The sequence below is a fragment of the Oreochromis niloticus genome, linkage group LG9 (genome assembly GCF_001858045.2).
Source record: "Oreochromis niloticus isolate F11D_XX linkage group LG9, O_niloticus_UMD_NMBU, whole genome shotgun sequence".
NCBI classification, from domain to species: Eukaryota; Metazoa; Chordata; class Actinopteri; order Cichliformes; family Cichlidae; genus Oreochromis; species Oreochromis niloticus.
In genome coordinates this window covers 18,888,380-18,915,469 of record NC_031974.2, presented here as the reverse complement: position 1 = coordinate 18,915,469, position 27,090 = coordinate 18,888,380, and the positions used below count along the sequence as shown (strand labels likewise).

General features: G+C 42.6%; 5 protein-coding genes across 6 annotated transcripts in view; 2 read left to right on the top strand and 3 right to left on the bottom strand.

The window, feature by feature from the left end:
• The window catches only part of LOC102082737 (extracellular matrix protein FRAS1), a 473,764-nt gene that overhangs the window by 81,172 nt on the left and 365,502 nt on the right, over positions 1 to 27,090 (bottom strand). The gene's annotated exons all lie outside the window — the stretch shown is intronic.
• gtf3ab (general transcription factor IIIA, b) lies at positions 311 to 2,350 on the bottom strand. The gene is made up of 9 exons (XM_003443543.5): positions 2,146 to 2,350; positions 1,940 to 2,034; positions 1,748 to 1,844; positions 1,582 to 1,670; positions 1,423 to 1,496; positions 1,265 to 1,345; positions 947 to 1,179; positions 623 to 676; positions 311 to 529 (listed from the first exon to the last, which is right to left on the bottom strand). The coding sequence occupies exons 1-9, from the start codon at positions 2,251 to 2,253 to the stop codon at positions 401 to 403; spliced, it is 960 nt and encodes a 319-aa protein (XP_003443591.1). The 5' UTR covers positions 2,254 to 2,350; the 3' UTR covers positions 311 to 400.
• On the bottom strand, positions 9,401 to 11,794 carry rpl21 (ribosomal protein L21). The gene is made up of 6 exons (XM_003443585.5): positions 11,682 to 11,794; positions 10,860 to 10,938; positions 10,711 to 10,772; positions 10,315 to 10,427; positions 9,697 to 9,847; positions 9,401 to 9,526 (listed from the first exon to the last, which is right to left on the bottom strand). Exons 2-6 carry the CDS (start codon positions 10,924 to 10,926, stop codon positions 9,437 to 9,439), a joined length of 483 nt encoding a protein of 160 aa, XP_003443633.1. The 5' UTR covers positions 10,927 to 10,938; positions 11,682 to 11,794; the 3' UTR covers positions 9,401 to 9,436.
• On the top strand, positions 12,775 to 19,848 carry usp12a (ubiquitin specific peptidase 12a). Its single transcript, XM_003443576.5, has 9 exons — positions 12,775 to 13,145; positions 14,126 to 14,206; positions 14,284 to 14,497; positions 14,681 to 14,916; positions 15,143 to 15,219; positions 15,696 to 15,779; positions 15,873 to 16,070; positions 18,785 to 18,863; positions 18,955 to 19,848. Exons 1-9 carry the CDS (start codon positions 13,098 to 13,100, stop codon positions 19,054 to 19,056), a joined length of 1,119 nt encoding a protein of 372 aa, XP_003443624.1. The 5' UTR covers positions 12,775 to 13,097; the 3' UTR covers positions 19,057 to 19,848.
• Positions 19,977 to 27,080, top strand: gpr12 (G protein-coupled receptor 12). The gene is made up of 2 exons (XM_005471890.4): positions 19,977 to 20,833; positions 21,693 to 27,080. The coding sequence occupies exon 2, from the start codon at positions 21,705 to 21,707 to the stop codon at positions 22,731 to 22,733; it is 1,029 nt and encodes a 342-aa protein (XP_005471947.1). The 5' UTR covers positions 19,977 to 20,833; positions 21,693 to 21,704; the 3' UTR covers positions 22,734 to 27,080.

The window sequence follows — 27,090 nt, the reverse complement described above, 5'->3', positions numbered from 1 at the left end:
AATGACAGCTAATCAGTTTAATCGAAATGTTCTGCAAGACCAGTGCTGTATCCAGCTGAATGAGCCTCAGGCCTTATTAGAAACCTGCCGCACCCTGGGGGCTCAACTGCCCTTAGGCCTCATCACCATGATAAACCAGCTGCAATAGCAGCTGGAGTTTTATACATGTGTTTGAATGTGTGCTGTTTGTTTAATAAACACTTCCTGCAAAGGATTAATGACTCTACAGTGTCATTTTCCACTTTGTAAGTGGGACATAAATGCTGAAAGCCAGTTTGATATATTACACCAACAGCTATAGAAGCATTGCTGCAGTAATAGTGCATTAATGAGGCTTTTATTCACAAACAGAAATGTGATGTTTCATCATTAAAGAACACCTCCAGATCTTAACGCAGCCTCAAGGTCTGTTATTCTCCAAAGTTGTGCTGTGTAGCTTTGCAGCAAGCTCGTTGGCCTCCGCTTGATTGGCTGCAGCTGCCAGTCCGGCCCGCTGTGCCATGGGCCGATTCTTTTTAGGATGCAGTTTCTGGAAGAGGAGTAAAGAACCAATGCCGTAACATAGTCAACGACAATGTGGGGAAAAGCCATCACCCTAAATCCATTTTAAGGTCGATAGTACCTTCAGCTTTTTCTTTGCTGGGTCATGCACCACTCCATGTCGCCACAGGCTTTCCTAATTAACAGCAAAGCAAGGAGAAAATAATTTAGTTTCTGGATTGGGGAAGAAAAAGAAAAGCCCTTCCATATATAATGAAGGTTACAGGAATTAAAGTTATTCAACACTGAACACAATGTAGTCTTATTCTGTGGTTTTTACTGAGAAAAATCTGTTTGTCAGCCTCTTAAGGAATTAACCCATGTCATCACCATTGTTGGACAACACTGGCTTGAAAGTTTAGTTATACAAATACATTTAATTCTATACACTGAAGTGCAGGTTCACCTTCATGGCAAAGCTCTTGTTACAGCCAGGAACAGCACAGCTGAAGGGCTTCTTCCCCTCATGGTCTCCCAGCACGTGGCTCTCCAAGTTGAAGCGGCGAGTGAACTTTTTCTCACAACCTTCTTTGGGGCACGGAAATGTTCTCTTTTCCCCGGAGTGGACACGAAGCTCATGCAGGCGAAAGAACCAGAAGTTGCTGAACAGCTTGTTGCAGTGTCCACACAGCACCTTGTCTGAGACCAGAGGAGTAGTTAGCGTTTTACAGCTGGCATTTGAGAGTCACATGGCATCAGTGTTTCCCCAGAGTTTGATTTATACCTTTGTGTTCTTTTCTGTGCTTCAGATAATCTGACCAAGTTTTTCCCTGAAAAGGACACCCGTCAGTCTCACAAGGGTAGCCTGCCGCAGAGAGACAAAGGTTTTACTTGAGCACACACACACTTTAAGAAAAATCAACTGCTCTGGTACTAACCAACCTTCATGCATTTTCTCATGATGCTTCAGTTTTTTAAGAGTGAGAAATTCTCTCGTGCATCCAGTCAAGGAACAACTTTAAAAGAAATACGAATTTAAATTTTAAATGGTCAAATACATGGAAAAAACAAAAAACACAAGTCATTGCATCAGCCACTCACTGAAAAGGCAGACTCTCTTGGTGCTCACACTGATGAGCTTTCAGCTGGTTCCTCTTGCTGAAATCCTTTTCACAGCCCTGATGATCACACTGAAAAAGCAGCAGAATTAAACAAACAAAAAAAGAAAGAAATCACAGGACGGCTTAAAAGAAAATAAAAGCCATACTTGAAATCGTTTTTCCTGTTGCTGATGGACTCGGGCAATGTGGTTCTTCAGGCTGGCGTTCCTGACAAAGGCCTCGGAGCAACCGTCAGCCGGACACCTGGAGAGCAGAGGTAACTGTTCAGAGCAATCAAAAGCAGTTGTTTTGGTTTTTTTTAACTTAATGACTTCACAATTAGGCACAAACTTTTTTACTTGTGTGGCTTTTCCCCACTGTGACTGAGCTCATGTCTGGTGAGTTGGTAGCGGGTGCAGAAGCTCTTGTCACAGCTCTCACAGGAGAATGGTTTCTAAGATTTAACATAAGGCCAAGGAGCACTCAGCAGCCATTCAACCGACACATTCAATTCTCACATCAGCTATTTATTGTTTCAGGCTTCTAGCATTTCTGAGCCACTTACCAATCCTGTGTGTTTGCAAAGGTGAGCATCAAGCTTCCACGGTTTACTGAATGTAGCTTTACAATCAGAAAATGAGCAAACATAAGTTTTTTGCAACCTCTCCCCCATCTTAAATAAGAGATGTCAGGTGTGGCCAAGGATTAAAGGTTTTTGTTTTTTTGTTTTTTTTAATCGGGGCAGGGCACTGAGTGACCTACACCTACTACATCGCATGTGTTTAATTTATATGATTGGAATGTACCAATTGAGGCAAAAGGGGGTGTTGTGCCTCACTGAAATGATAAAATGTTAAGCATTCTGTAGTCACCTACATTTACGGGTTACTTAATTTAGCATGTAAGATGCTAGAAAATGATGTAGACCCAATGATAGTCAAACATTATAAAAGTCCAAGAGTCTTTCCTCTACATTGATTGATACAGGCTTTAAAAATGTCACCCGCAGTACTTGCAGTAGGTTTCTCTATCAGCTGATCTGCTGTGTGGCACACAGCCCCAGAGAGAGGCGACTGCCTGTCTCCATTAATCACACACACACACACACAATGAATTTACTCCACTAATCTTAATCTTATCAACCCTCCAATAAGGCTCTCTGATTGGTGTGATTTATGGTTGTCTGAAATATTTCTTCAGTGAGCTCCTTTGTAAGCAGCACACCTGAAACTAAATCAAATCAGCCTTGAAAAGAAGACATTAATGCAAACATATATATATATAACTTAAGTTTTACTTTTATCTTGCAAATGTAAATATACATATATATCTATATAGAGAGAGATATATAGATATATATATTACAAATTAGCTATAAATTGCTAAATTATACAGCAGTATCCAAAGAATATAGATACATTATATCAACAAAGTGTACTTGATAAACCCAGGATGTTTGATACTCTATAAATCCAGTGTTGCACTAGAACAAAAGTGTTCTTTCACACATTTTTAAGCCTTAAATAAATTGAGCCCAAATTTTAAGGCTTTAAAAAAAATCATTCACTGACAATCCAGTGACACTATCTGCTTGTCTAAACATTACAGATCACCCTGTGCGCCCATGCTGTGCTCTCATGTGAAACCTTTGAGTGATTTTTGTGAATAAGGCCTATTGAGAGCCTGTTGGGCGTTACCTCAGTGCCCTCCCACGCTTCAGGTAAGCATGCTGGGGTCAGTTGACACTGTTATCAATGTCCCCCTCTTTTCTTCCGGCTCCTCCCCCGACTACCAACACCACCGCCACCTGTGCTGTCAGGGACGGAATCAATACAGCTGGCCCAATATCTACATGTATGGCCGTGCCTACACCTGTCTCTGATAACCACACAGACTCTCACCCCACCTATCACACCCACAGATACTGCATGTTTGACCTGCAGTGGGATTTTCTTGTGCTTTTGTAAGTCCTTCAGGCCTATCCCAAACACTCCGTCACACCCACACTTGCATCACATTCTCAGATATTAGTCTCACAATCTCCGAGGGTCTTTTTTCCCCCCCAAGAACTGGGAGAATAAGAGGGATGATGAGGCCTCAGAGGGGAATAAGATCACAATGAAAACCACCAGTTCACCCATGTGGCAAAAATACATATCCTTTGTTGGTTTTCCCTGGAATTTCACATGGGCTCCTCACAGCACAGCAACTGAAGTAACTAACTCAGTTATTTCAGAACTCTGTGCTAAAGCAGAAGGTTGAAGTAGCTGTAGCTAAATTTCATTTTTACACAAGATTTTTAAACAAGTTTAATAATGTTACAAATAAGTAGAAAAAAATGTTACAAAAAATAAATAAATAAAACTGCTGGAACATGAAATACCCCTAACATCAACGTATCAGCAGCAATACATTCAGTCTACTGCACGTATAGTTAAATATTTTCTCATGAAACTTTTGTGCATTTACTCAGTCACAATTATGAAAATGGAAGAACTCCCTAATTTTTCCTTAGCTACCTGTTTTTTATTTATTTATTTATTGAGAAGCAGCATAGAGCACATGCAAAGAGGATCTACCCATCACTGAATCTGTTAGGAAAATACTCATCAGGGCGAATCCAAATAAGAGCCAACAACACACAGAAAGGTGCCCTTTAAAAAAAAAAAAAAAAAAAGAGTGCTACAAATAACTAAGTGCGCCCCATGATTCAGGAGCTTGTAGAATCACCATTAGCAGGAACAACTTCAAGCCATTTTTTCTGTATTACTTTATCCTGTCTCTCACGTCACCACTGTGGAATGTTGTCCCTTCATTTTTTAAGGTCCCGCCACAGCATTTCAATCAGGTTGAGGTCTGGACTTTGACTGGGTCACTGAAACATCTTGATTCTTTTCTTTTTCAGCCACTCTGTTTTAGATTTGCTGCTGTGCTTGGGATCATTGTGCTTTCATTTTTTTATTTTTACTCTTTAACTATTAAACAGATGTGGGTCCAAAACAAGTTCAAATCATGACCCCTCCACCACTGTGCTCACAGCTGGTGTGAAGTGTTTGTGCTGACATGCTGTTTGACTTTCTCCAAATGTGGTTCTGTGCATTACAGTCAAACATCTCCACTTTGGTCTTGTCTGTATAAAACACATTATTTAAGAAGTCTTTGTGGTTTGTTTAGATGTGGCTATGCAAACTTAAGTTTGTAAAACATGTTCTTTTATATATTAGAGGCTCTCTCCTGGCAACCCTTCCAAACAAGCCATGCTCATTCAGTGTTTTTCTGACTGTGCTGTCATAAACTTTAACATTCGTCCTCTCCTGGGAAGACTGGAAATCATGGCAAATGTTGAAAAACAAGTGGAACGATGGATTTCAGATTGTTTGGAAATGGCCTTATAACAGCTACCAGATTGATGGGCAGCAACAGTTGTTTTCCTAAAATCATTCCAGACATAATTTTTTCTTGGCATTGTATTGACAAGCAACCTGAATGCTCAAGACAAACTAGTAAACAAACAAACTAGTAAAACTTCATCAGTTTTTTTTATAGCCAGTCACACTTATTAAGTGCTACTTATTCTCTCAATTCCCATGGAAGTAGTAACGGCGTGTTTTGTTTATTACAGGCATGCAGGCTGATGAAACAGGGTTTTTTTCCCCCACATAACTGTAAAACACATGTACTCGTGTCCTTTTTATATTTGAATAATGGTTAACAGTAGTAAACACATACAAACAAATATAATAATTCATAAACTTTGATATTGACTTGTTTCTCTTTTGATTTTTTTCAGTACTTCCCTTCAGTTACAGCTATCACTTTTCAGAGAATAAATCACAGTGGGAATAGAGCTTATTGGGACATTTTTACTTTTTTTGAGAGATTTCAAACCCTGGGCACATTTACCAAATAAATCTCAAAGATAATACTAACTCTGTGTTATTCAGGTAAAGTGGGAAAGCAGATACTCGTGAAATGTCATATCTGCATATCTTGCCATGCAAGTTCTCCGCATAAAACTCTTGTCTGTGTCCATGACCAACTATCTGCTGTTTGTGTGTTTGTGTGTGTGTGTGTGTGTGTGTGTGTGTCGTGTGGTTAATATGTAACGTCCTGGGTCGATACAGCTGCTCCGAGCTGCTGGCTGAGCTGACAGACTCAATCTGTGTGTGTCAAACGTGTGATTAAGGAGTTCATAGTGCTCCACGGCTTTTATCCACAGGCCTCGTCTTTCTGCCCTCCTCCCTCTCGCTTGCTTTCTCTCTCCTATTTACACTCTGTTTCCTCAATCAGTAACTTCTATGAGTCAGGGCCACACATGACACTCCGTGTGTGTCTGTGAGACCAAGCACACACACACACACACACACACACACACACACACACAGGCTCTGTGTGTGAGGTGAAAATCACAGAATGAAATAGAAGCGGACAGCCAAAAAAATCACAGACATCCCTCTTTGGTTAGTGACCACAAAGTCTTACTGAATTTGCTCTGTCAGCTTTTGCATCGTCTCCTTGGCTGAGAATAAAAAAGCACCCAAAAGCATGAATCTGATTCATAAAAACCTGGGGTGGCCTTTGTCAGAGAAGCAATATTTAATTTTTAATTCAAATGTTCAGCCAATATCTGCATAGATGCTATTTCTCTTATCTAGACACTCCAAGTCAATTCCAGACCTTTCCAATCAATACCAAAGGCTTTGGCTGCCAGCCTGCTTATTGACTGATTACATTTTGTTTTTCGGGTTGTTGGACACGTACTACAATGGCCTGATAACGTCCATGCCTGAATATCATGACCTCAGGTCTGCGGGGTTATGGATAGGCAGAAATGAGCCTTTTAGAAGTATACACTTTATTTACAAATTCTTCTACAAGCATTTTTTCTCTTTAAAAAAAAAAAAAATACAAACTTGGATAGTACAACTACAGAAGTAATTTTTTTTTAAAGTCTCTTGAACTCATTCCTCCTTGCGGGCGATATCTCTGTAAACTGGTCCTAATTTGTGTAAATATTAGGTAGAGCACTGAGGTGGGATGAGATAACCTATTTGTCACATAACCAGCCAGCCATTCAGCCTCCACTGATTAAACAGCCCACATCAAGCAGTCCACACACAGACACACAAACACTTACACAGGCATGACCCTGTGCACACATTCTTGTATTCAGCCGGGCAAGTGGGGGATCATACGTCATGTAGTGAAACTTTATGAGTGTTTACAATATCCTTATTTTTATGAACCACATAACTTAACATACAGTGTGGAAAAAAAGAAAGTTTTCATGTGACTTTATGCAGTCCTGTGACAAACTAAGTGCACCTTTCCAACAAAGTTGCTTCTGAAGGAGCCACAAGACTTCTGGAACGATGTCCTTTGAGCAGATGAGACCAAATTGGAGATGTTTGGCCATAATGCTGATAACTAAACACAGCTTATAAGCACAAACACCTCATACCGACTGTCAAGCACGGAGGTGAAGGGGTGATGATTTAGGCTTCCACCGACAGGACCTAATCCAGTGTTTTATCCTGACTCTGAATTATTGTTCCACATCAAGGCCATCGGTCCAGCAGCTAAAGCTGGGTCCAAACTGATTCATGCAAGTCATAGCCAGCAAATCTACAACAAAATGGCTGAAAAATAAGAATCAAGATGTAGGAATGGCCCAAAGTCCAGCTCGGATATTGCAAAACATAAATATATGGTATTCTGAATCTTTTAAGGGAAGTTTAAATTTATTGATTTGGCTAGTTAGTAATTAATACAAAAAAATCTTCCTCACAGGTCAATACTTTAGATTTGAGATGAATTCAACAGATAACATCATAATTATGAACTCCCTGTAGATTCATCCAAGTGTTTTAGAATCTAGTATTATCTAATATAATATTGAATATCTTATAACCTGCTTTATTTCACTTTTACTTGCGTAAAAAGACTTCATTGGCTTCCCACAGGAACAAATACAGTAACTATTGTTAGAGTATTATCTTGTTAGTAGATGCTAAGAATTTAAACTGCTATTCAAAGGCTTCTAAACCACAGATTTTATCTATTAAATGAATAATAAGACAAAAAAATGACTAAAGTCTAAATTATGAATTAATGAAAATTTAAAATGCCCTAGTGCAGAGATAGGCAGGGAACATCCTAATTATAACATATAACCATGATGGTTGGAGTATGTTTGAGGGAACTGTTGAATCATGTTCTGTGTACACCTAAGGTAAAGTCGTGGATAATACTTCCCCTGGTTACAGTATTGCACATTCACCAAGTATGATACATCAGCACACTTTAGTTCATCTGTCCAGCCGCACACTTGATGCCTTTAGGCTGAGCTCAGCACACATCCTGGTGCACACTGCCACCTACTGTCTAAACAGTAGAAACCCAGCTACCTGACTGAGACCTGATATGCATTTTCATTTACCTACATACCCGATCTAACTTAAGGTGCACACATCTAATCACCATTTTTATTTTTTTAATTCTCCCAGGGGACTCTCTGGCGTCATTTTCTCCACTTTGATGATATTTAATGAGTGAAACGTGCATTCTGTTTCTGTATCACTAAATTAAACTGCAAGATTCAAAGGAGATGTTTTGTCTCATTTAATAAACACTTGACAACAATTTAGACTGAAACTGAGGCTTGATTTCACACTTTGCAGGAGTGAATGGGTCTGTAGTGACAAACCAGTCAATGATAAATAACATAATAACATATATAAATAATTAGATAATAAGTGGTAAAAAATAATTAAAAAAACAACAGTAGTGCTTGCTTTTATAGATTAACTGATAGCTGAAAATGTCATTATTTATTTATTTGCTAATTTTATATACAGAAATGCTCAGTATGCTGAGTTCACCTTTTCAAACCAAAAGTTGCTTTTTTTAAGGTCTGGAGTGTTAACGTAGTGTTGGTGTTGCCAGCCACTGTAACTGAGCAATCGTTATCACAATAATAAATTTAGCTCTTAAAAAACGTCCAGAAAACTGATCTTTTCTCTGTTGTACAATCAGCACCATCACTTTTTCTCATTTAAAGTCATTCCCCTTTTTATTGATGCCCTTCCACTTATCAGGGTAACAGCTACCCACAGAGTAAGAAGTGGGTTGCCACCTTGTTACAGAGCCAACCATTTACACTCACATATGGACAATTTAGAATTACCAATTAACCTAACCCCACTAAGTGCGTTTCTTTGGACTGTGGGAGGAAGCCAGAGTACCGGGAGAGAACCCACCGAACTTGGGTAACATGAAAACTACACACAAAAATCCCCGGACAGATGGTGGAGTCAAACCCTCCTCATAGGACCTTCTTGCTGTGACACAACAGTGCTACCCTGCACCCCTTTTTATAAAATCGTAATTTATTACTTTTGTTTGGCATTACTGAGAAGATATGGATACACATGATCCAAAACAGGGGAAGTTTGTCTTTTTTTCACAGATCTGAGATCATGGCATGTACACATCCAGACATACAGCTTTCTTCAGAAAGCAAGTTTAAGATATTTAAGATTATTCTCACTATTGCATTTAGGTGTAAACAGCCACATTGTCCTTACCCCCCTGTGTACTCACAGGGGAAATGTAAACTAGTAGAAACCTGTCAGCTACAGCTGTGCAGATGTGAAATGCTTGTGACATGTGTGCCAGTCACTCTCAGTTCGCCGGTGAAATGAAATTCTCTTTATTTCATTTAGAGCAATCAAAGGAGGAGAATCATCACTGAGTGATGGCTCATCATGACACTGAAATACATGATCAAATGTGTGAACAGATGACACAACTGCGAGGAGTGTGTGTACAAATATCTTTTATTTTAATCAAGCACTTTATGCCATGAACTCGTATGGGATGGGCTCCAGCAGCTGTGGCTCATTTCTCTTAGTGGTGACAAAGTGAGCCTCACGAGGAGGAGCAGGCTGAGGAGACAAAGAGGAAAATTTGAGTGAAAATACAATGAAGCACAAAAATACTGGTTTAATAAATCTAATTATATTTAAATTACACATCTGGGTGGTCTTTTTACTTTTTGAATATTTCAGGCTTTAACAATTCTCTATTCACGTGTTACAATAAACTCAGCTCATACCTGGCGCTTCAGTTCCACCCAGGTGCCCTTCTGCTTGGCCTCCAGCTTCTTGCGCTCATTTTCCTTAACGCGCTGCAGGAAGCTGTCCCTGCTCTTTGAGTGCTTCACGTGCTCAATACGCACATTAATCCTCTTGGCCAGGATCTTGCCTCTGTGGGTGTGAACAATTTCAATTAACAGTTTATAAAAAAGAAACTGGGCAATGGTACCGTTTCTTTTAATTGTGTTGTGAAAATGGTCTTTCAATGTCCAAATGTCTCCTGCATAAAATCCCAGGTCAACACAGAGGAAGGTATGCTGGGATTCTTAAGGATGAAATGCTTTCCCCCACATGAATGGCCACCATGGACAGAACGGTTCATGGTAGCAAAGTGAAGATGGGGTTCTTTCCTCTCACTCAGTGAAGTGCATGAGCCAACACACACCAATGAGAGCAGACATTTAATGCAATAATGATCAGATTGTTGGAATCAGACTTAACCCGGCCATGTCGAGTTGATCAACAGTTTCGCTGGTTAGTTGTTAGATGCTTTTATTTGTAGACGTTCTAAGTCGTCTGGTGTGTGCTAGCTCAAAGTGCACAGATCTAAACATCCAAAAATAAAGGATCTTACTTACTTGACCTGCTTGTTGACAATGATGCCGACAGCATGTTGGGTTACATTGTAGATGCGTCCTGTCTTGCCGTGGTAGCATTTATGAGGCATACCTTTCTGAACGGTTCCTGTGCCCTGAAACAAAATCATAATAGTTTTATCAGTTTTTAATCCTGTTAGTCACCAGATTAGGCAATGCATTTCTACAAACCACTTGTCAAATTATTTCTCATGGGGAGTAGCTGCTCAACATGTGCTCCTTTTATATAAATTAGGTCTGATTTGAATTAAGCACACTTGGTCATTAAAACACATTTTAAGACATGCACGTTTCCCAAAGCACGTTATAAAGAACTCAGCACAATTACTTCATAATCACTGGGGTGTCTCAGTCAGGTAGTGCTTTGATCTTGCTTACCTTGATGTCAACAATGTCTCCCTTCTTGTAGATACGCATGTAAGTGGACAGAGGGATTGGGCCTGTGAAAGAGAGAGAAGGAAAGACTCTTTACAGACTTTATTCACACACTTGTGAGCAGTATACCTGCACTTCAAACTTAGACTCACCATGCTTGCGGAATGGCCTGCTGAACATGTACCTGGTCCCCCTCCTCTTGCCTCTGGTGTTCGTCATGATGCCTGATTACTGATAGAAAACACACTTAGATTAGACACACTTAAGTGTGACCATTGCCTACTAATGTAAACATCATTTTAGCAGGTGTGTAATAGTATAAGTCAGTAAAGGAGTTTATTTAAATCTAACTGCGCCAGATGATGGGAAATTAGACCGACTGTCACTTAGAGAAAACATTGTTTTCAATATTGTAACATAAACACGTGTAAGTTCATATTCGTGATGACATGACTGCAAACCTGCTGAATTAACTCGTTCTACACAAACAGGCGATAAATAAAATATAAGACCCCAAATATCCCTCACTTTACAGCGACAGAGACGCATTAGCCTACAAAACTACTATACATAGCCAGCGCATCATGAAACGTAGCAATGCACAGCCTAGCAGGGACAATTCAGTCCGCTATACTGAGCGGTATCTAACATTTTAGAGTCACGTCATGAAAAACGCTTTAATGTAAATGTAAAATATCGGTGTTTCGTGTCTTTCGGTAGGAATAAAAGGGTTTCGGAGGGAGCAAAAAACTGCTTCTATTAAACGCTCCTCTGCCTGGCAGGCCCACATGGAGAGCCACGCTACTGACCCGGAGGGCTGTAAACGGAGAAAACTACTCCCAGGGACGCCTTTTCAGCCATTAACAACACCGTGGCGCATGAGGGAACAACTGCGGTGGATATATAAGTGAAACTGTGCATGTAAGAAGGCATAATATAGATGAAAATCTACTTTTAAAGAGAGAACATCTTACCCCCGGTCTCTACAAGATGGCGGGTACGGCGGAAAGAGAGAGCAATGGCCCCAAAACTCCGCCTTGTGAAAGCTGATTCAGGCAGCCCGTGAGATTGCCTGAACGAAAAAAAAAAGACCGAGAGAGAGCAAGCGGTAACGCCTAGGTTGGGTGACAATTGTCAGACTTTCACATTTATGAAGTGCTGAATAGTACAATAATATAATACAACAATACAGACACTTTCCAGACGCTCAAGTAGACATCATCAGGTTGGCTGTGTGGACAAATATGACATTTACTGATTATATTTTACTATAACCCTAGATAGTTTTTAAAACGCATGATATTGTTTCCGTGTTTATTCTATAAGTCTAGTTTTTAATTTTATTTCACCTAAATAAAATATTTTCCAAACGAAGGTTTAACTTTAGTTAGCTATAGTAACATTGGTGGAAACACTAGAAAATTGGTTTTGGGCCATATTTTAGGATTGTTGTATACTTTTTAATATTAAAATACAAAAATCCTAATTTTCCTAGTACTGAACAATGTGTCATTAATTTTTTTTAATTATTTTAGCCATATTTAAAATCCATAACCTGAAATGCTTGTAAAGGTTAAAATAACAAATACAAAAATAGATCTGTATTGTGTTCATTAGCAGGGTGGATCAGTGAAACTAACTTTATATAGATAATATCATCTTTTTCACGTTCTTTCACTGTAGGGATGTTTAACTACACATCTATCTATTGAACTGATTTGAATTTAGTTTATTCCCTCCTTCTTGTAATTTTCACATTTTGAAAAGCCATCAGTGTGCAAGACTGAACCCCTTTGCGGGCCTGCTCTGGTCCCAGAATTATATGTTTGACACGTCTGTCATATGTGTTTTCTCGCAAATTTATTATTTGTTCCGGTAATTTTAACGCTAGGTATTTACTTAATTAAATTTAATTAAATTTTGTCCTAGAATGGCAGTCTTAAAATAAATTATTTGAAAAAAAGAAAAAATGAAGATAGAAGAACAGTTGTGTGCAACGCAATGAGGACTTACTCAATGGCTCTGGATGCAATGTACGCATGCGCAACACTTGACTTCAGTCAACCTTTAATTTCTTCAGTGACATGGGCCTCAACAACACGTCACGTGATATTGCTTGATTTTTATTCGCCAGATAACTGCATCTGAGTAGGGATCGAAGAAGTATCATAATGTGTGAATACCATAGCCAAAAGCTTTTTTATATACGCTGTATTAAAGCTACTCACTTCCGTGATTAAAGCTAAAACGGAAGCACCCGACAGAGAACGCTCTCGCGTTCTTGAGCAATTGGACCTTCCGTCGCGAGCTCAGCAGAATCTACCCTCACGAGGGGAGCCAGCCCAGTCTTGTCAGCGCGCTGCGGTGTGGTGGAAGATGGCGCTAGCCGAATGGAAATCCTAATGACAGTCTCCAAATTTGCCTCTTTTTGTACCATGGTAAGTGTGCGGCAATCTCATACTGTTTTTAGTCAGACTATAGGGTGTTACGGAAACCGCGGCTGCGGTGCTATTGGCGTTTTAAGCCGTGGAATTAGAAATGAAAGCAGTACATTTTGCTGCCAGTGCTAGCCCAGCAGTTTTTCGTCTATAGCCCAGTCAAGCAAGCAGCCACCCACCGCCTTCTCCGCTCCCCGCTTTTTGTTAACGACAGTTGACGGGCACACGGGAATGCTGGCTGCTTTATTACTCATAGCTTGACGACTTATTTGGTTAACATTTCTCACAGCTTCCCCGGTGACAGTGCACCTGCTGCACCTGTGATTTACAGCTAACTAGCTAACGTGAAGGTAACTAAAGCTAAACCAGTGTTTCTGTTTGCCAGCAACTGAAACACAGCTGGATAATGGGCGACTTCCGAGGATTAATCTGCGGTACAATGAGGAGACAATGAGGAGAACAGACAAGTTGTCGTGGGAATCTGCCAGATATTATTAACGCGGGCAATGACGACATTGTTTAACATTAGCTGCGCAGTTGTGGACCCATTCCAGGTCTAGATCTACTCTGCACAGTTTGTTGCTGTCTGCACGGCGCGTCCTAGCCTTTCACCCGTGCTAAATAATACCAAAGGGATACATATGCAGCCACCGAGTCATCGTAAACTTCAGAAACCTTTGAGATTGAACGTTTTCTGTTCTGAAACATGCAGTTTTGTTCAGTTTTGCTTCTCGTGTTGACTTGAGTTTTGTCTAAGAACAGGTAAGAAATTATGACTCCTGGCAAAAAAAAAAAGGTTTAATAGGAAAAAAGCTAGTCTTGGAGTTTTAAGCACCGTGTTTTCATTTTTAGCAGCAAACATGACCTTGAAAATGTGAAGCTAAGGCAGGATTTGCATTAGGATTCGGATGCAGTGTTGAAGAAAATTATCTGTCTTGTTTGAGGACAGTAAAATATTTGCCTGTCTGCTGTGTTTACAGGGCGCCAATGCCTCTGCTCTGGAGAAAGAGATTGGATCTGAGCAGTTTCCGGTCAATGAGCACTACTTTGGTCTGGTCAATGTAAGTGAGCAGTAACACTACCTGTGTTGCAACTGTACGTGACAAGTGCTCACACTGGGTTTTCCTCTTGTTTGTAGTTTGGGAACACTTGCTATTGCAACTCAGTGCTGCAGGCTCTGTACTTCTGTCGGCCTTTTCGGGAGAAGATCTTGGCGTACCGGAGTCAGCCTCGACGGAAGGAGAACCTGCTTACCTGTCTGGCTGATCTGTTTCACAGCATTGCCAACCAGAAAAGGAAAGTGGGAGTCATACCACCGAAGAAGTTTATCACACGACTACGCAAAGAGAATGGTGAGAGGAACTGATCCAGACAGGGAGATTGGTGGAACAAAAAAAGACATTGCATAGTGTGAAACTATAATTTGCTGACCTGCAGAGACAGCAGGACATCCTGTTGTTGTTGTTGCTGCTGCTGCTGCTGAACTTGGAGAAATGCTAAAAATGCTGCTTTTTGTTGCGATTTTTATTCCTCAGAGCTCTTTGACAACTACATGCAGCAGGATGCCCACGAGTTCCTAAACTACCTGCTGAATACTATTGCTGATCTGCTTCAAGAAGAGAGGAAGCAGGAGAAGACAAACGGCCGCCTGGCCAATGGCACTTTGGACTCCCAGAACAACAACAGCAATGCTACACCTGCTCCCACTTGGGTCCATGAGATCTTCCAAGGCACTCTGACCAATGAGACGCGCTGCCTTACCTGTGAAACGGTGAGATTCTTCACTTCATTCTGACACATAAGGTGTCATATCATCTTAACAAGACTCTTGCTTAAACGGATTTGTTCAATAAGCTTGCAAGGATAAGTTGCAGTGGCACCACAGAGCTTAGTTTTTGTGCAAACATTGCTTAACTTAAGGAATTAAAGCCTAAGGCCGGACCGTGTAGTTTAAAAAAGTTATTCTAACCTTTACAAGTCTTTTTTTTTTTTCCCAGATAAGCAGCAAAGATGAGGATTTTCTGGACCTCTCTGTTGATGTAGAACAGAATACCTCCATCACACACTGCCTCAGGTAAAGCAACACTGCTGCATCAGCCATTGAGGGAACAGGATTAGCAGCTCTGTGCAACGATTGTGAAAAATGACACCTATTTGATGGTTCCAGCCTCTTAAAAGATAGCATTTGCTGCCTGTGTTCTTCTTACACTTCGTTTCTTTGGGTTTTGGACTGTTGGTTAGACAAAACAAAGCCATCTGGAGACAACAGCCTGGGCTCCTGGAAATTGAAATGGATAATTTTCACTGTCTTTAGATTGAAAAGATCAAGTAACTGCAACCATTTTAGATCTTTCGTAACACATTTTGTTGAAGCCCGCTTAAGTCAGACTGAAGTTATTATTAACATTTTTGTTACCGGCCATTTCATGTCAGAATAGCTCCTGCAAAAAGGCCTATTATTAACTGGAAGTGAGAGTCACACCCTGCATTGTGTTGTATTTTTAAATGTGGAGTTAAAATTGACCGGTTTTCTCTTTTGATTCCTCTCAGAGGTTTTAGTAACACAGAGACACTGTGCAGTGAGTACAAATACTACTGTGAAGAATGTAGAAGCAAGCAGGAGGCACACAAGAGGTCAGTGTATAGGTTCATTATTAATGTATGATTTTGTGTGTGGTTGGACATTTATATCCAGCGTTGCACTCGTGATTGTTCTTTTAAATGTAGGATGCGTGTAAAGAAGCTGCCGATGATCCTAGCTCTGCACCTGAAGCGCTTTAAATACATGGAGCAGCTGCAACGCTACACCAAGCTGTCCTATCGCGTCGTCTTCCCCCTGGAACTCCGCCTCTTCAACACCTCCGGGGACGCCACCAATCCTGAGAGGCTGTACGACTTGGTCGCCGTGGTGGTGCATTGTGGGAGGTGTGTATGTGAACACATAACCGGTATAGAGAGAGAAACACTTAATTCTTTGTTTTAATAATAAAATACATTTGAACCCGTAGGCTCAGGAGTAAAGTTGCATTACATCTAAATCATAGGGCAACATGTAGACTCTTGTGCTTGGGTGGTGCAGTGGTTAGCACAGTTACCTCAGTTTAAACCTTCCTGAGGCGCCTGTGGCGCTAGCTTGCTATGTGTTACTACCTTTCTTCTAGCTACTCCAGTTTCCTCCCATGGTCCAAAGGCGTGCATGTTAGTAGGTTAACTGCTGATTCTAATCTGGCTGTAGAAGTGGAAATGAGGTAGATAAAGTAGATATGACCAAGTTTATCTCATTTAAGTTTCCATCAATGCTCAGCTGTGCTCTCCTTTATGTCAGTGCTGCCTTTGACCCAGTGTCACTGGGAGTTAGTCTGTCTGTGTTTATTCAAGGTGTTTCCCTGCTTTTGCATGCTGAAACAGAGTCCAGTTTTCCACAGCTGTTGTAGGAATAATAGATTACACTTGAGTTTTTCTGTCTCCCGTTGAGCTAAATTCCAGGGATGAATTTGTAGCATGACATTGATGGTCAACGCTAAAGCCGCTGTTTTGTAAATTGGTCAGTCCGTAAATGTAAAGCGAAAGTAAATCTTTCCATTTCATGAATATTACTCACTATTGAGAATGAAGAATGACCCTATCAAGTCATTCTTAATTGGGGGTTCACTTTTCTACTCCTTATTGCCTTCTTACTGGGTGCAAGTAAAATACTTCAGTGTTTACCTTTGACAGGTAAACTGCTCATGATGTTACAGAGATGAACCATACCCAAAAGAAAACCGTCTCTGTCTTCCAAGTACAGTTTATATTGCCCTTTATCTCTTCCCAGAAAGGCAAAATAAACAGCAACTCTATGGTAGTGGTCTGCCAGCTGTTCACCGCACTTCCACCACTTGTTTTTTCACCTGTCTGGACATGCTTTTATTTAGGGGTTATAAAATATCTTAACAGGGTTTTACAGCAAAATTTTCTCCAGGTACTTGAGTTGGTAGAAGCAACTGCATCAGCCACATAGTCTGCCGATCATTCTCTGGAAGCTCCAGGGTCTTTCCCACTTTTCAGATTTCAGCGCATTAGTTGCTAGATTTTACTTTTATGCATTATGCTCACCCAAATTTTGTCAAAGACCAGAATCAACACCCCCTAGGTACACCAAGTCTTCCCCCCAGCAAGTCAGCATGCCCTCTTTACCACAAAAACTGACTAACAGACTAATACCAGGAATACAGTGGGTGTGTGGATTCTCTGATTTCCTGTCCTCATCACTTGCTCTGGGACACAGCTAACATAAACAACGGAGACCGTACCGTTTTTGAAAGATGCAGCACGGGGAGCCGCTTCTAAAATGCTCCATCAGCTCTGGTAGCTGCGATGTACCTATACCCAGTGTATTCCTGGGAAACTCTAACCCACAGTCTGGTAAATCTTGGCCTCACAACCCACAGGACACTATGTACTCCGGTGTCCACGCTCTGACAGGTCACAGCTGTTTCAGAGGCACAAAGGAGACTTGAACAATAACAATCATGCTGGCAGTTTTAATAATTTGGCTGACTGGTCTCATAATGATGATTCAAAGCTCGCATTGTTAAGCTTACCTGCTTAAACTCGGTAACATTAAGAAACCTCAAATTATGATATGGTTTCCAACCCTTTCCTATCATTTCGTCAGGCTTATTGCATCATAAGAATAGGAAGTGTTACATCAGAGCTGCACAGGTGACGCTGAGGTTAGTCCAGTTAGACAGAATTAATTACTGCTTTCGTTTTCAGTTTTATACAAAAAATGGCTTGAGGCGCTTCCTGGCATATTGTTGTACTTACAAGACTTACTTTCAGTCGTGTTAACATTTTCATAATTAATAGTTAAAGCTTTGATTGTACTCGTCTTGGCACTTAGCAGTAGAGAAGTGTCTGAAAACCAAACAAATGCGGATGACTCACTTCAAGTGAAGAGGGTTGATTTATATTGAGTGTTTTATATACAGAGCGTTTTAATTCATTAATGCTTATAAATTGGTAACGTAGAAGTCATCTCTTACCCTTTCTCTCACATGCTACTGAATCTGTTCTAGTATTAAAAACCTCCACGTTTAGATGGTCACTGTTGATTTTAGACTTGTGCAGTGAATCTTTGCAGAGCATACAATGTAACGTATGTAAGTGGTAGACGTACGCCATCGTCTCGATGTCCTCCATTGTTCTTTTGGGTTTGTGTTGCATACAAATTATGTCACTAGGCTTTCAGGCCACCTTTCTATGACAGCCCCACCCATATTAAAGTGGTACTCAATTGTAATGAGGAAAATGGCGCAAACTGAGTGGACCTGAGTAAGTGCTAGTTGGGGAAAAACTGAGTCGTTTTGGCAAATCTCCCTCCAGGAATTTGCTGATGTCTCTGCCAACCTATTTAGGTGATGATTGTTATTCTTACTGATTCATTCAAAAACTGCAGTGGAAAAGTAGCTGAAAATGCACAGGAAGAATTAACAGTACTGAATAGGCCAATCACAAGGTTTTGTTACCTTTCCAGGGAGTTGCACGTCAAATAAGGGTGTAGGGCGTAGTTTTAACACCAAAGTATAAATCTCCTATCAGGCTTAATCGTTAAAAGTGACTTTGCTGAGCTAATGTGGTGTTTTATTTCTCTTCAGTGGTCCAAACAGGGGTCACTACATTGCCATTGTGAAAAGTCACGACTTCTGGTTGCTGTTTGATGACGATATTGTAGAGGTGAGTGAGTTTATTTGTGTGTTTGTGTAATTTAGAGTTCACTGCAAGCCTCTATTTTTAAAGAAAATCATTCTCCATTTCTGTTCCACAGAAAATCGATGCACAGGCCATAGAAGAATTCTACGGTCTCACTTCTGAAATCTCCAAGAACTCTGAGTCGGGCTACATCCTCTTTTATCAGTCCAGAGACTAAATTTGGATCCTTGTGTGTTACTGCATAACCCAAGAGAAATGCTCTGTTCCCTCTCCGTGGACGGCGGCAGACTTTAAACGCACCACAGCAGCCTGCACGGTGTCATACCTACCTGCACAGCTGTAATCCATACCTGTGCTTTTTACACACACAGCGGTGCAGCTCAGCCGTGGAAATTCCCCATACGTACCAGCCTGACCCCATCCTTCCTGCCCCTTCCACAGCCCCCCGCCCATCATCCCCTGCTGCTGCTGCTGCTGCTGCTGCTCGGACAATAAGACAATACTGAATGCAAACTGTGTCAAGATTGTTTTTAAAAAAAAGAAAAAGACTTTGAATGAGGGTTGTACAGATGTTTGTTGGTTGTATGAGTGGCGTTTTAGTTTTTGCTTTGGGTGTGGGTTGAATGGGTATTTAATAATTCATATGATGTAACATTGGCCTGGTGTCTTCACCCCCCACATTGTGACCTGGGACATACTGAGAGAGGGTCATGGCTGTAAAGGAAGATGAATTGTTGGGGGGAGTGGGTGGGTGTCCCACATAGAGGACACACCAGGCTGTGTATTTCTACAGTGTACAGAATGGTATTTGTATAAATATTACAAGAAGATAATATTATCATAGGAAAATGTTAGACCTTGAGAAGATGTATTAACACTATGGTGCACTTTTGATACTGTTTTGTAGGTGTTGGCAAGCTTAATGTGAGGGTTTGCTTGGAAAAAAAGGCCTGTTGTGAAGCGATCATTTTCTGTTTTAAAGAAAAAGAAATAAAGCCAGTAAGAATGAGGCTGGGTGTGCTCCCTTTTCCGAGTCCCATAGGTGCACACTGATGACTCATATGGGGGACTCAACATCGCCCCTTAGTGGTGTTACCTGGTATTCCAGCTTTCCCGCTACAACAGGAGCTATTTTTAATCCATTCAGGCCCAAAAAGGCAGGTGCCTTTAAAGAAACGCGCACAGCCGTTGTTACCCCCTGCTTGGTCAGTTCAGTGTAGTCAGGTGTATTCACCTCCCCACCCGCCTCACTTCACACGAGGTGTCTCTGAGGCAGAGCTGCAAGGGGATGTGACAAAGAAGATGGAGGACAGCGGGAACGGGAGGAGGTTGGGTGACACACATCTGGGTTGCTGTTAATAGCACAGACGGGACCAGAATAGCAGGGCGTCGCGGGAGGAAACCGAGCCTCTGCATCCAGCACCTTCACGCGTGAAACTCGAGTCGGGTAGCAAAAAGGAGAAAAAAGCCGGGTAGGGGTCACAAAAACTAACAAAGCCATGCAGATCAGGTGATCAAACTTCATGAGATTAGGATCCAGTGTTGCACGATCATATGTGTGCTCATTGCACGGAAATCATGTCAGAATAAGCGAACCGTGCCGTGCTAGAGCGCAGACACCTGTACGCGCGCTTCATACCTGTCTTTGTCCTTGAGACGCCACGGACTAGACACATTTAGCTCTTTAACGGAGTTCAGCCGGTCTCTGGCAATCTGGCCCATTTGGGACTCCTCCTCCTTCATCACCCCTCCACTCCCCCCCCCCTCGCACTCACACCTCCTCTTCATCTCTTCCGCCGCTGCTCCGCTCGCTGCTCCCCGCACAGCCGCAGTCCACAGCGATGCGCCGTTAACGGCAGAGCCGCTCCGCGCTCTTTTTGCTTCCATTTATCCCCCTCTCCCGAGCTGCGTCTCCGTCCACAGTGAGATACCGTGGAAATGCCAGGCTGTCCTTCTTCAATCTAGACCGGGAAGTCTCAGCTCACAGAGTCAAGGTAGGCTGGGTGTGGAGGCGCATTATTGAGCATCCTTGACATGCATGGAAAGATGCCGCCTGTGTGTGTGCGTGTGTTTTTTTTCCTCCCCCTACAGCATCCTTTTGCTGACGTGGAGCAGCCAGTGTGTTTCTTATGCAAGGTGCACAAGGTAAAACGGCACTTATGGTGTGAGAGGCATTATGAGAGGAAGAAAGAAGCAATTCCTGAGATAACGGGTGCGGTGTCTTCTGTTGTGGAGAGCGGGACTTGTCTGTGAATTAACTTACTGTTATCGCCTCTGGTAGTTTATCGATATTTGGCTGTCTTGGTCTGAGATTTTTTTCTGCAAAGCATACTCTACTTTATGTTATCCTCTTGGGATTTTTTCTCTTGCCACATTAAAAAAGTGTTATAATCTACTTAGCAATCATTGGTTAAATTCCCAAAGGAAAATACCTGTTAGCCGTATGGATCAGCGACAGAATGGTACAGCGTATTTCTTCTTCAGTGCAGGCTTTTATTGTTTTAAAAGGATACAAATGAAAAATACAGGTTTTTCTTTTATTTAATTCAACCAACATTGAGGTAATGTGAGCATTTGCTAATTTGCTCTTATAGTTCTGTGCACCACCTGCACTCTATATAACCTTGACTGTCTGTGGAATGAGTTACCCTGGGTCTTAACAGCATGGATTGAGATGTATGATGCAGACATTACCGATGAAACGGCCCCTGTTTTTGTCTTCCCATGTAAAAAGCCCAAAACATAGAAAAAGAGGCACTTGTGGCAGGTTTATATGGTGCTCCTTGTGCTCTTTTTGACCATCAAAGTGTGCATACCATCAGGGTGACCTGTATTTGTGTTTGTCAATTTCAGACGGGGGGCACAATGAGTGAAGAGCCACCAGTCACCCCCAGCTGGCTGGCTCCTGATTCCACAGCTTGGGCCAGCGGAGGTGGTGGACCAATGGACAACAGCACCAGCCTGGGGACGCTTCCACCGGAAGACTCCCTGCGGCCCAGCCAGCTGCCGCTGCTGGTCAACCCCTGGGACATTGTGCTGTGCTCATCTGGGACTCTGATAGCCTGTGAGAATGCTCTGGTGGTGCTTGTGATCTGGCAGAACCCAGCGCTCAGAGCTCCCATGTTCCTGCTGATCGGCAGCCTGGCATTGGCTGACCTGCTGGCCGGCCTGGGCCTCGTGCTGCACTTCACCTGTGCCTACTTACTTCGCTCTGATTCAGCCCAGTTGCTGACTGTGGGCTTGATAGTGGCCTCATTCTCTGCTTCTGTCTTTAGCTTGCTGGCTATCACTATTGACCGATACCTATCATTGTATTACGCCCTCACCTACAACTCGGAGCGGACGGCGGCCTTCACCTACACCATGCTTGTGCTGCTGTGGGGCCTTTCCCTTTGTCTAGGCCTGCTGCCTGTCACAGGGGTCAACTGCCTAGCGGAGGCGGCTACATGCAGCGTGGTGCGGCCGCTGACAAAAAATAACATCGCCGTGCTGTCTGTCTCCTTCTTGCTGCTCTTCGGTCTCATGCTGCAACTCTACGTCCAGATCTGCAAGATCGTGATGCGCCACGCTCACCAAATCGCCCTACAGCACCACTTCCTGGCTGCCACACCCCACTACGTCACAACCCGAAAGGGCGTGTCCACCCTAGCCATCATCCTGGGTACCTTTGCCGCCTGCTGGATGCCATTCACTGTCTACTCGCTCATCGCTGACTACACGTACCCGCCGCTCTATACCTACGCCACGCTGGTGCCTGCCACCTACAATTCGGTCATAAACCCGGTCATCTATGCCTTCAGGAACCAGGAGATCCAGAAGGCGCTGTGGCTGGTGTGCTGCGGCTGTGTTCCCACCAGTGTGGCCCACCGTGCACGGACTCCGAGTGACGTCTGACCAAGCAGACCCAGGTGGGAAGAAAGAGAGGCAACCTGGGTCAGCTCTGCTCCTCACTGGATCTTACCAGTGCCAAAGAGAGAGCAGCAGCAGAGGAGGTCCGGGGCAGTGGTGGAGGGTTGTGGCTTGAGCTCTGTCCTGGAGATGTCAGTGGCAGACGCAGATTGGTTAATCATCCACAGCCAAATGGATGCATGGATGGATGGCTAGATGGCATTTTTTTCTTTGATACACGTACCACAGGGCAAAGTATCTTACTGTCTTCCCCAGTAAAGGCCACTATCGGGACTGCATCCCGCTTTCCTCCCGTTCAACCCACGCCACGCCCTTCCTCATGTCTGCAGAGAGCACTGAGTGCATCACATGTTAAAGGCAGCAGCTGTATATATAAGACATGCATACACTAAGCGGAACCGGACCACTTGAGGACATGTGCTTATTTTCCTCCAACAGGGAGGAATTGTTAGTTTGCGCCTGCGTGCGTGCATGTGTGTCTGCGTGTGTGTTTGTGTAAAAACCTCACGGCGCATTCGTTTGTGATGAGCGGAGAAGAAAGGAGGGAGGGAGCCGACCGCGGCTCAGTACGCAGGCATTTCCACAGCAAAGCCCGTCTGGAGCAGCAGCAACCCGGCAGCTCTGCTGCTGCACTCTGAACGTGCGTCGAAAGCTAAACAGCCGCGGAGAGCTATAAATAGACCCGGAGCTCTCTGATCTGCGTCCTGCGTTCTCAACGGAAAGAAATCAAGCCGCTCCCTCTTTCTTTCCTACCCTCTCTCATGTTCTCATCCCTTTTCCCCCCCTTTCTGGAGGTATTTTAGTTCAGCTCGCATCTCAGAGGGCCAAGACAAAGCACTTGAGAGACTTTCCCCATTAGCCCCCTCTTTCATTTTTTATTAGTATGGATGGAGGCATCAAACCATATAGAGGCCTGTTGGATTATATAACATTACTGTATACCTCTCCTCCTCCACCTCCTGAGGGGAGATTTACATTTCAAATATATAAAAGAAAAACAGCTGGTCTATTATTCCTAAAGGAATAACATGGGTGGTGAAATTAACACAGCTAATCAAATAAATGGAGCCAGAGTAGCAAAATTATACTATTTATTTTATTTGATCATGTTTCCCTCCCGAAGAGCCTCAACCTCATTAATAGGTGTGCATGTAATGGCCCGGTTTAATTTGCATGCAGGTCGCTGTTTGCTCTTCCTGAGTTCAGTGTGGTAGGTCACACAGGTCGCTGCAGGCAATGTGCCGTGGTTTCCTGATGTCACCATGACCCAAATAATTGTGTTGTATGTATAATGTACCTCACATTGAAAGAGCTAAAATCATTGCACCAAGGTCACAGGAGAGGTTTTTGTTTCAGCATTTTGCTTCAGACGCTCTGATAATGATCATTCCACATCACTCCTCAGCTGCTCTGAGTTAGTTCTCCAGAATATTTTGGTTTTAAAACAGGTCTGCAACCTTCTCGAAATCATCAATTCCTTATTTTCTATTCAGCAATAACTAGCCTGTGATTGGTAGTTATTTTTTAGACGCGAAGCAATACTCAGACAGCAATAACATCCACATCCCACCACGACTTCTTCCTGCAGAGTCAAGTACCATCTTGGCGATGTGTTGCAGAGAACAGGCTCAGCGAACTATGAGTGATGCTTCAGAGATGCATCTTCAAATGGATGACAGACACATAATCACTCCCATGGCTGAGGGAAAAAGAAAAAAAAAGAGGATGAAACTACTCATTCATCACAGTGACACCACTGCCTCATTTCTCCACAACCCTACATCGGTCTTCAATCATTTATCACACCGGGGTGAAAATGTGAACTTTCTTTTCCTGTTGCCTCTGCCTTTTGTGAGCATACGAACTGTCCGTCCTGAGTTTTGTAATCTCAAATGTGTGATTTGGGACTGTTTTGCATGGTCTCTGGGTGTGTACATGTGTGTGCGTGTGATCCATCAGCTCAGCAGACCAGAATCTGTCTCCTTGTGTGGGTCAGAGGGGGAATAATGCAGGTCTGAAACATATCAAGTCCTGTTGACCTCTGACCTTATAGGAATATGCTGTAAGTCTTCCTGTCAATTCTGAAATAAGTGGCCTCGTTATGTGTTTGTAGAGCTTCTCGGAAGGAGATGGGACTAGGAGGTGGGTGCAGTGGCCGGAGGGAGCTCCAGCACTTCAAGCCAAAGTGAAAGGGACTCTAAATGAACTGGGATCCTAGTCCTGCTGTGTGTCTTCTGTCTCCTCTATCACTAATATTTTACTCTACATTAAACAATTTAGTCTGGTTGAGGCAGGTGTCCGTTAAGTGACCTCTGAATGATCCTATGAGCTAAAAAAGGCTACTTCCAAATAAAAAGATAATGCCTCTTCTTTCCTTCCTTGCTGCTTCCCCCAACTCTCAGAGAGCCTGATTTATGGGGCTCCCAGTATTAATCTTTCTGGCCTCAGACCAGGTGGGATCAGTGAGGAAAGTTAAAGGACAGCATTTCCAAGCATTGGAGTGTAGCCCTTGTATGTGAACTTGTGCACAGTGTCAGGCTGCACCCTATAGTCATTTGATTAGCACCGACAGGTCAGACTGGCACACCACAAACCATCACAAACTCTTGTTACTTTACCTTTGGAGAAAAGTCTATTTTGTTATATTCATTGAGAAGTTCTATTTTTTTCCACTTCAGTCTGGCCTGACTTCTTTCGTATTCTGATGTTGTCTTGATATTAACCGCGCTGTAAAGCCTTTTTCTGAATGTAGTATTTATCAACTTGTTTAACCAACTCTCTCGACTCGTGTGTTTCTGTAAATAAGGCATGCCGAAGAGGAGGGACTTTATACCCACCGTGCATGGTGCTACCAAAGCCAGTCAAACTACAGGATGAGTTAAGGTTGCACCATATTTTCAGTGACATTTCTCCACTTTGGCTGTTAATGTGGACTCTTTGTTAAGACTTTACTTTCCTCGCTTCAATATGCACCAGTTTGTCAAGGCTGGTTAAAGGACGATTAGGAAGGCTCGGCTAAGCGTATGGGAGATGTTTTGGTGGTACGTGACTTTCTCTCATTGGTGAATGTGAATCTCTTGTGTGCAGCCAACAGTATTGTTGAGATTTTCATTGTTGAACATGTGAAAAAGGGCTTTGTATCCAAGAAAGGCAAACGACTGTGAAGTTGGATGTAATACTTACCTGTAGACGCACCTGTTAATGTACCCAAAGGTTTCACGGTGTCATAGTACTCAAGGTTGTGTACTAAACAGCAGTTATTTTTGGTGGGTAATGTTGCCAGTAATGGGCGCTTAGTTAAGCAGGAGAAGACCTAATTTAGAGCTAAATATCAAAACACTCAAGGGTAGGGATGGGCAATTAATGCTCCCAAGGGGAAACCTGAGAAACTGGGACTGTTGTGGAGGGCCCCACCCTGCTGCCAGGGTACACCCTGGACATGTCAACGTCAAAGGATAAATTGAAAATAATTTACCTGAATTTCAGAGTTCTCCATCTATATGTGAATTCCCCCCCACCCACACTACAAGCTGTTTGTTCTTCTTTCTGCGCCCCACCTCTCTTCTCTTTTTCAATTAATTCATCGCTCATTCGTACATGGGGTTCTGCCTGGCTCGGGAGCCACCGCTAGTGCCCTTTGTGGCCTTCCCTGGACCATAGCCTCAATTCATGCTTACGCCATCTACCGTTATCTACTAGAAATGCTGTCAAATCTAAATGAGGATATTATTGAGCATATTATTTGAGCAGAATTCAGCAAATTGGTTCGAGCTTCAACAACAGTCCCAGTTTCTCATGTGATGCCTTAGGAAAGGTAATTGCCCAGCCTTGCTCAAGGGTCCGCGAATGTGTGCGTGTGTGGGTATGTGTGTGTGTGTGTTTTAGGGTTGGGTTTGGAGATGGGGGCGACACCACGGAAACGGTAAGAGCATCTTGTGTAAACGTATGCGTAGTTCTTAATGTGAAATGCACTTTATTTTTTGGGGGATGAAAATGGCACAACAATTTAAGTATCTGCAAAATATAAACGATAATCAACATGCACTAACTTAACTGAGATATTGTAAAAAGAAAAAAAAAACACATTTGTGTGACCGTGCTGTCTATTTTTCCAAGGTGTTAGTTGTACTTTTTATTGCTTTGGTTAGTTCACTCAACTGAGAGATCTTGTTAATTTTGTATTAAAACCAAACATGTGCTGTGCATAAAACTCCTGCCTGGACTCCCTTTGTTCATCCTTGCCCCTCCCTTTTCGCACTCTTCTGTTTCCCTGGCAACTCCCTTCTTAGCTGTACTGTTCCCATGGAAACTGAAGGGCCAGGTATTTGTCGTTCCTATGACA

Coding starts and splice junctions, on each gene's coding strand:
- gtf3ab (XM_003443543.5), bottom strand. CDS start 2,253: ATGGGGGAGAGGTTGCAAAAAACTTATGTTTGCTCATTTTCTGATTGT. Junction 1,671..1,747: donor AACAGGAAAAACGATTTCAA/GTATGGCTTTTA, acceptor CTGCTTTTTCAG/TGTGATCATCAGGGCTGTGA. Junction 1,497..1,581: donor CAAGAGAGTCTGCCTTTTCA/GTGAGTGGCTGA, acceptor TTTCTTTTAAAG/TTGTTCCTTGACTGGATGCA.
- rpl21 (XM_003443585.5), bottom strand. CDS start 10,926: ATGACGAACACCAGAGGCAAGAGGAGGGGGACCAGGTACATGTTCAGC. Junction 10,428..10,710: donor GAGACATTGTTGACATCAAG/GTAAGCAAGATC, acceptor ATTTTGTTTCAG/GGCACAGGAACCGTTCAGAA. Junction 9,527..9,696: donor GGGTGGAACTGAAGCGCCAG/GTATGAGCTGAG, acceptor TTGTCTCCTCAG/CCTGCTCCTCCTCGTGAGGC.
- usp12a (XM_003443576.5), top strand. CDS start 13,098: ATGGAAATCCTAATGACAGTCTCCAAATTTGCCTCTTTTTGTACCATG. Junction 13,146..14,125: donor TTGCCTCTTTTTGTACCATG/GTAAGTGTGCGG, acceptor CTGTGTTTACAG/GGCGCCAATGCCTCTGCTCT. Junction 14,498..14,680: donor ACGACTACGCAAAGAGAATG/GTGAGAGGAACT, acceptor TTTATTCCTCAG/AGCTCTTTGACAACTACATG.
- gpr12 (XM_005471890.4), top strand. CDS start 21,705: ATGAGTGAAGAGCCACCAGTCACCCCCAGCTGGCTGGCTCCTGATTCC.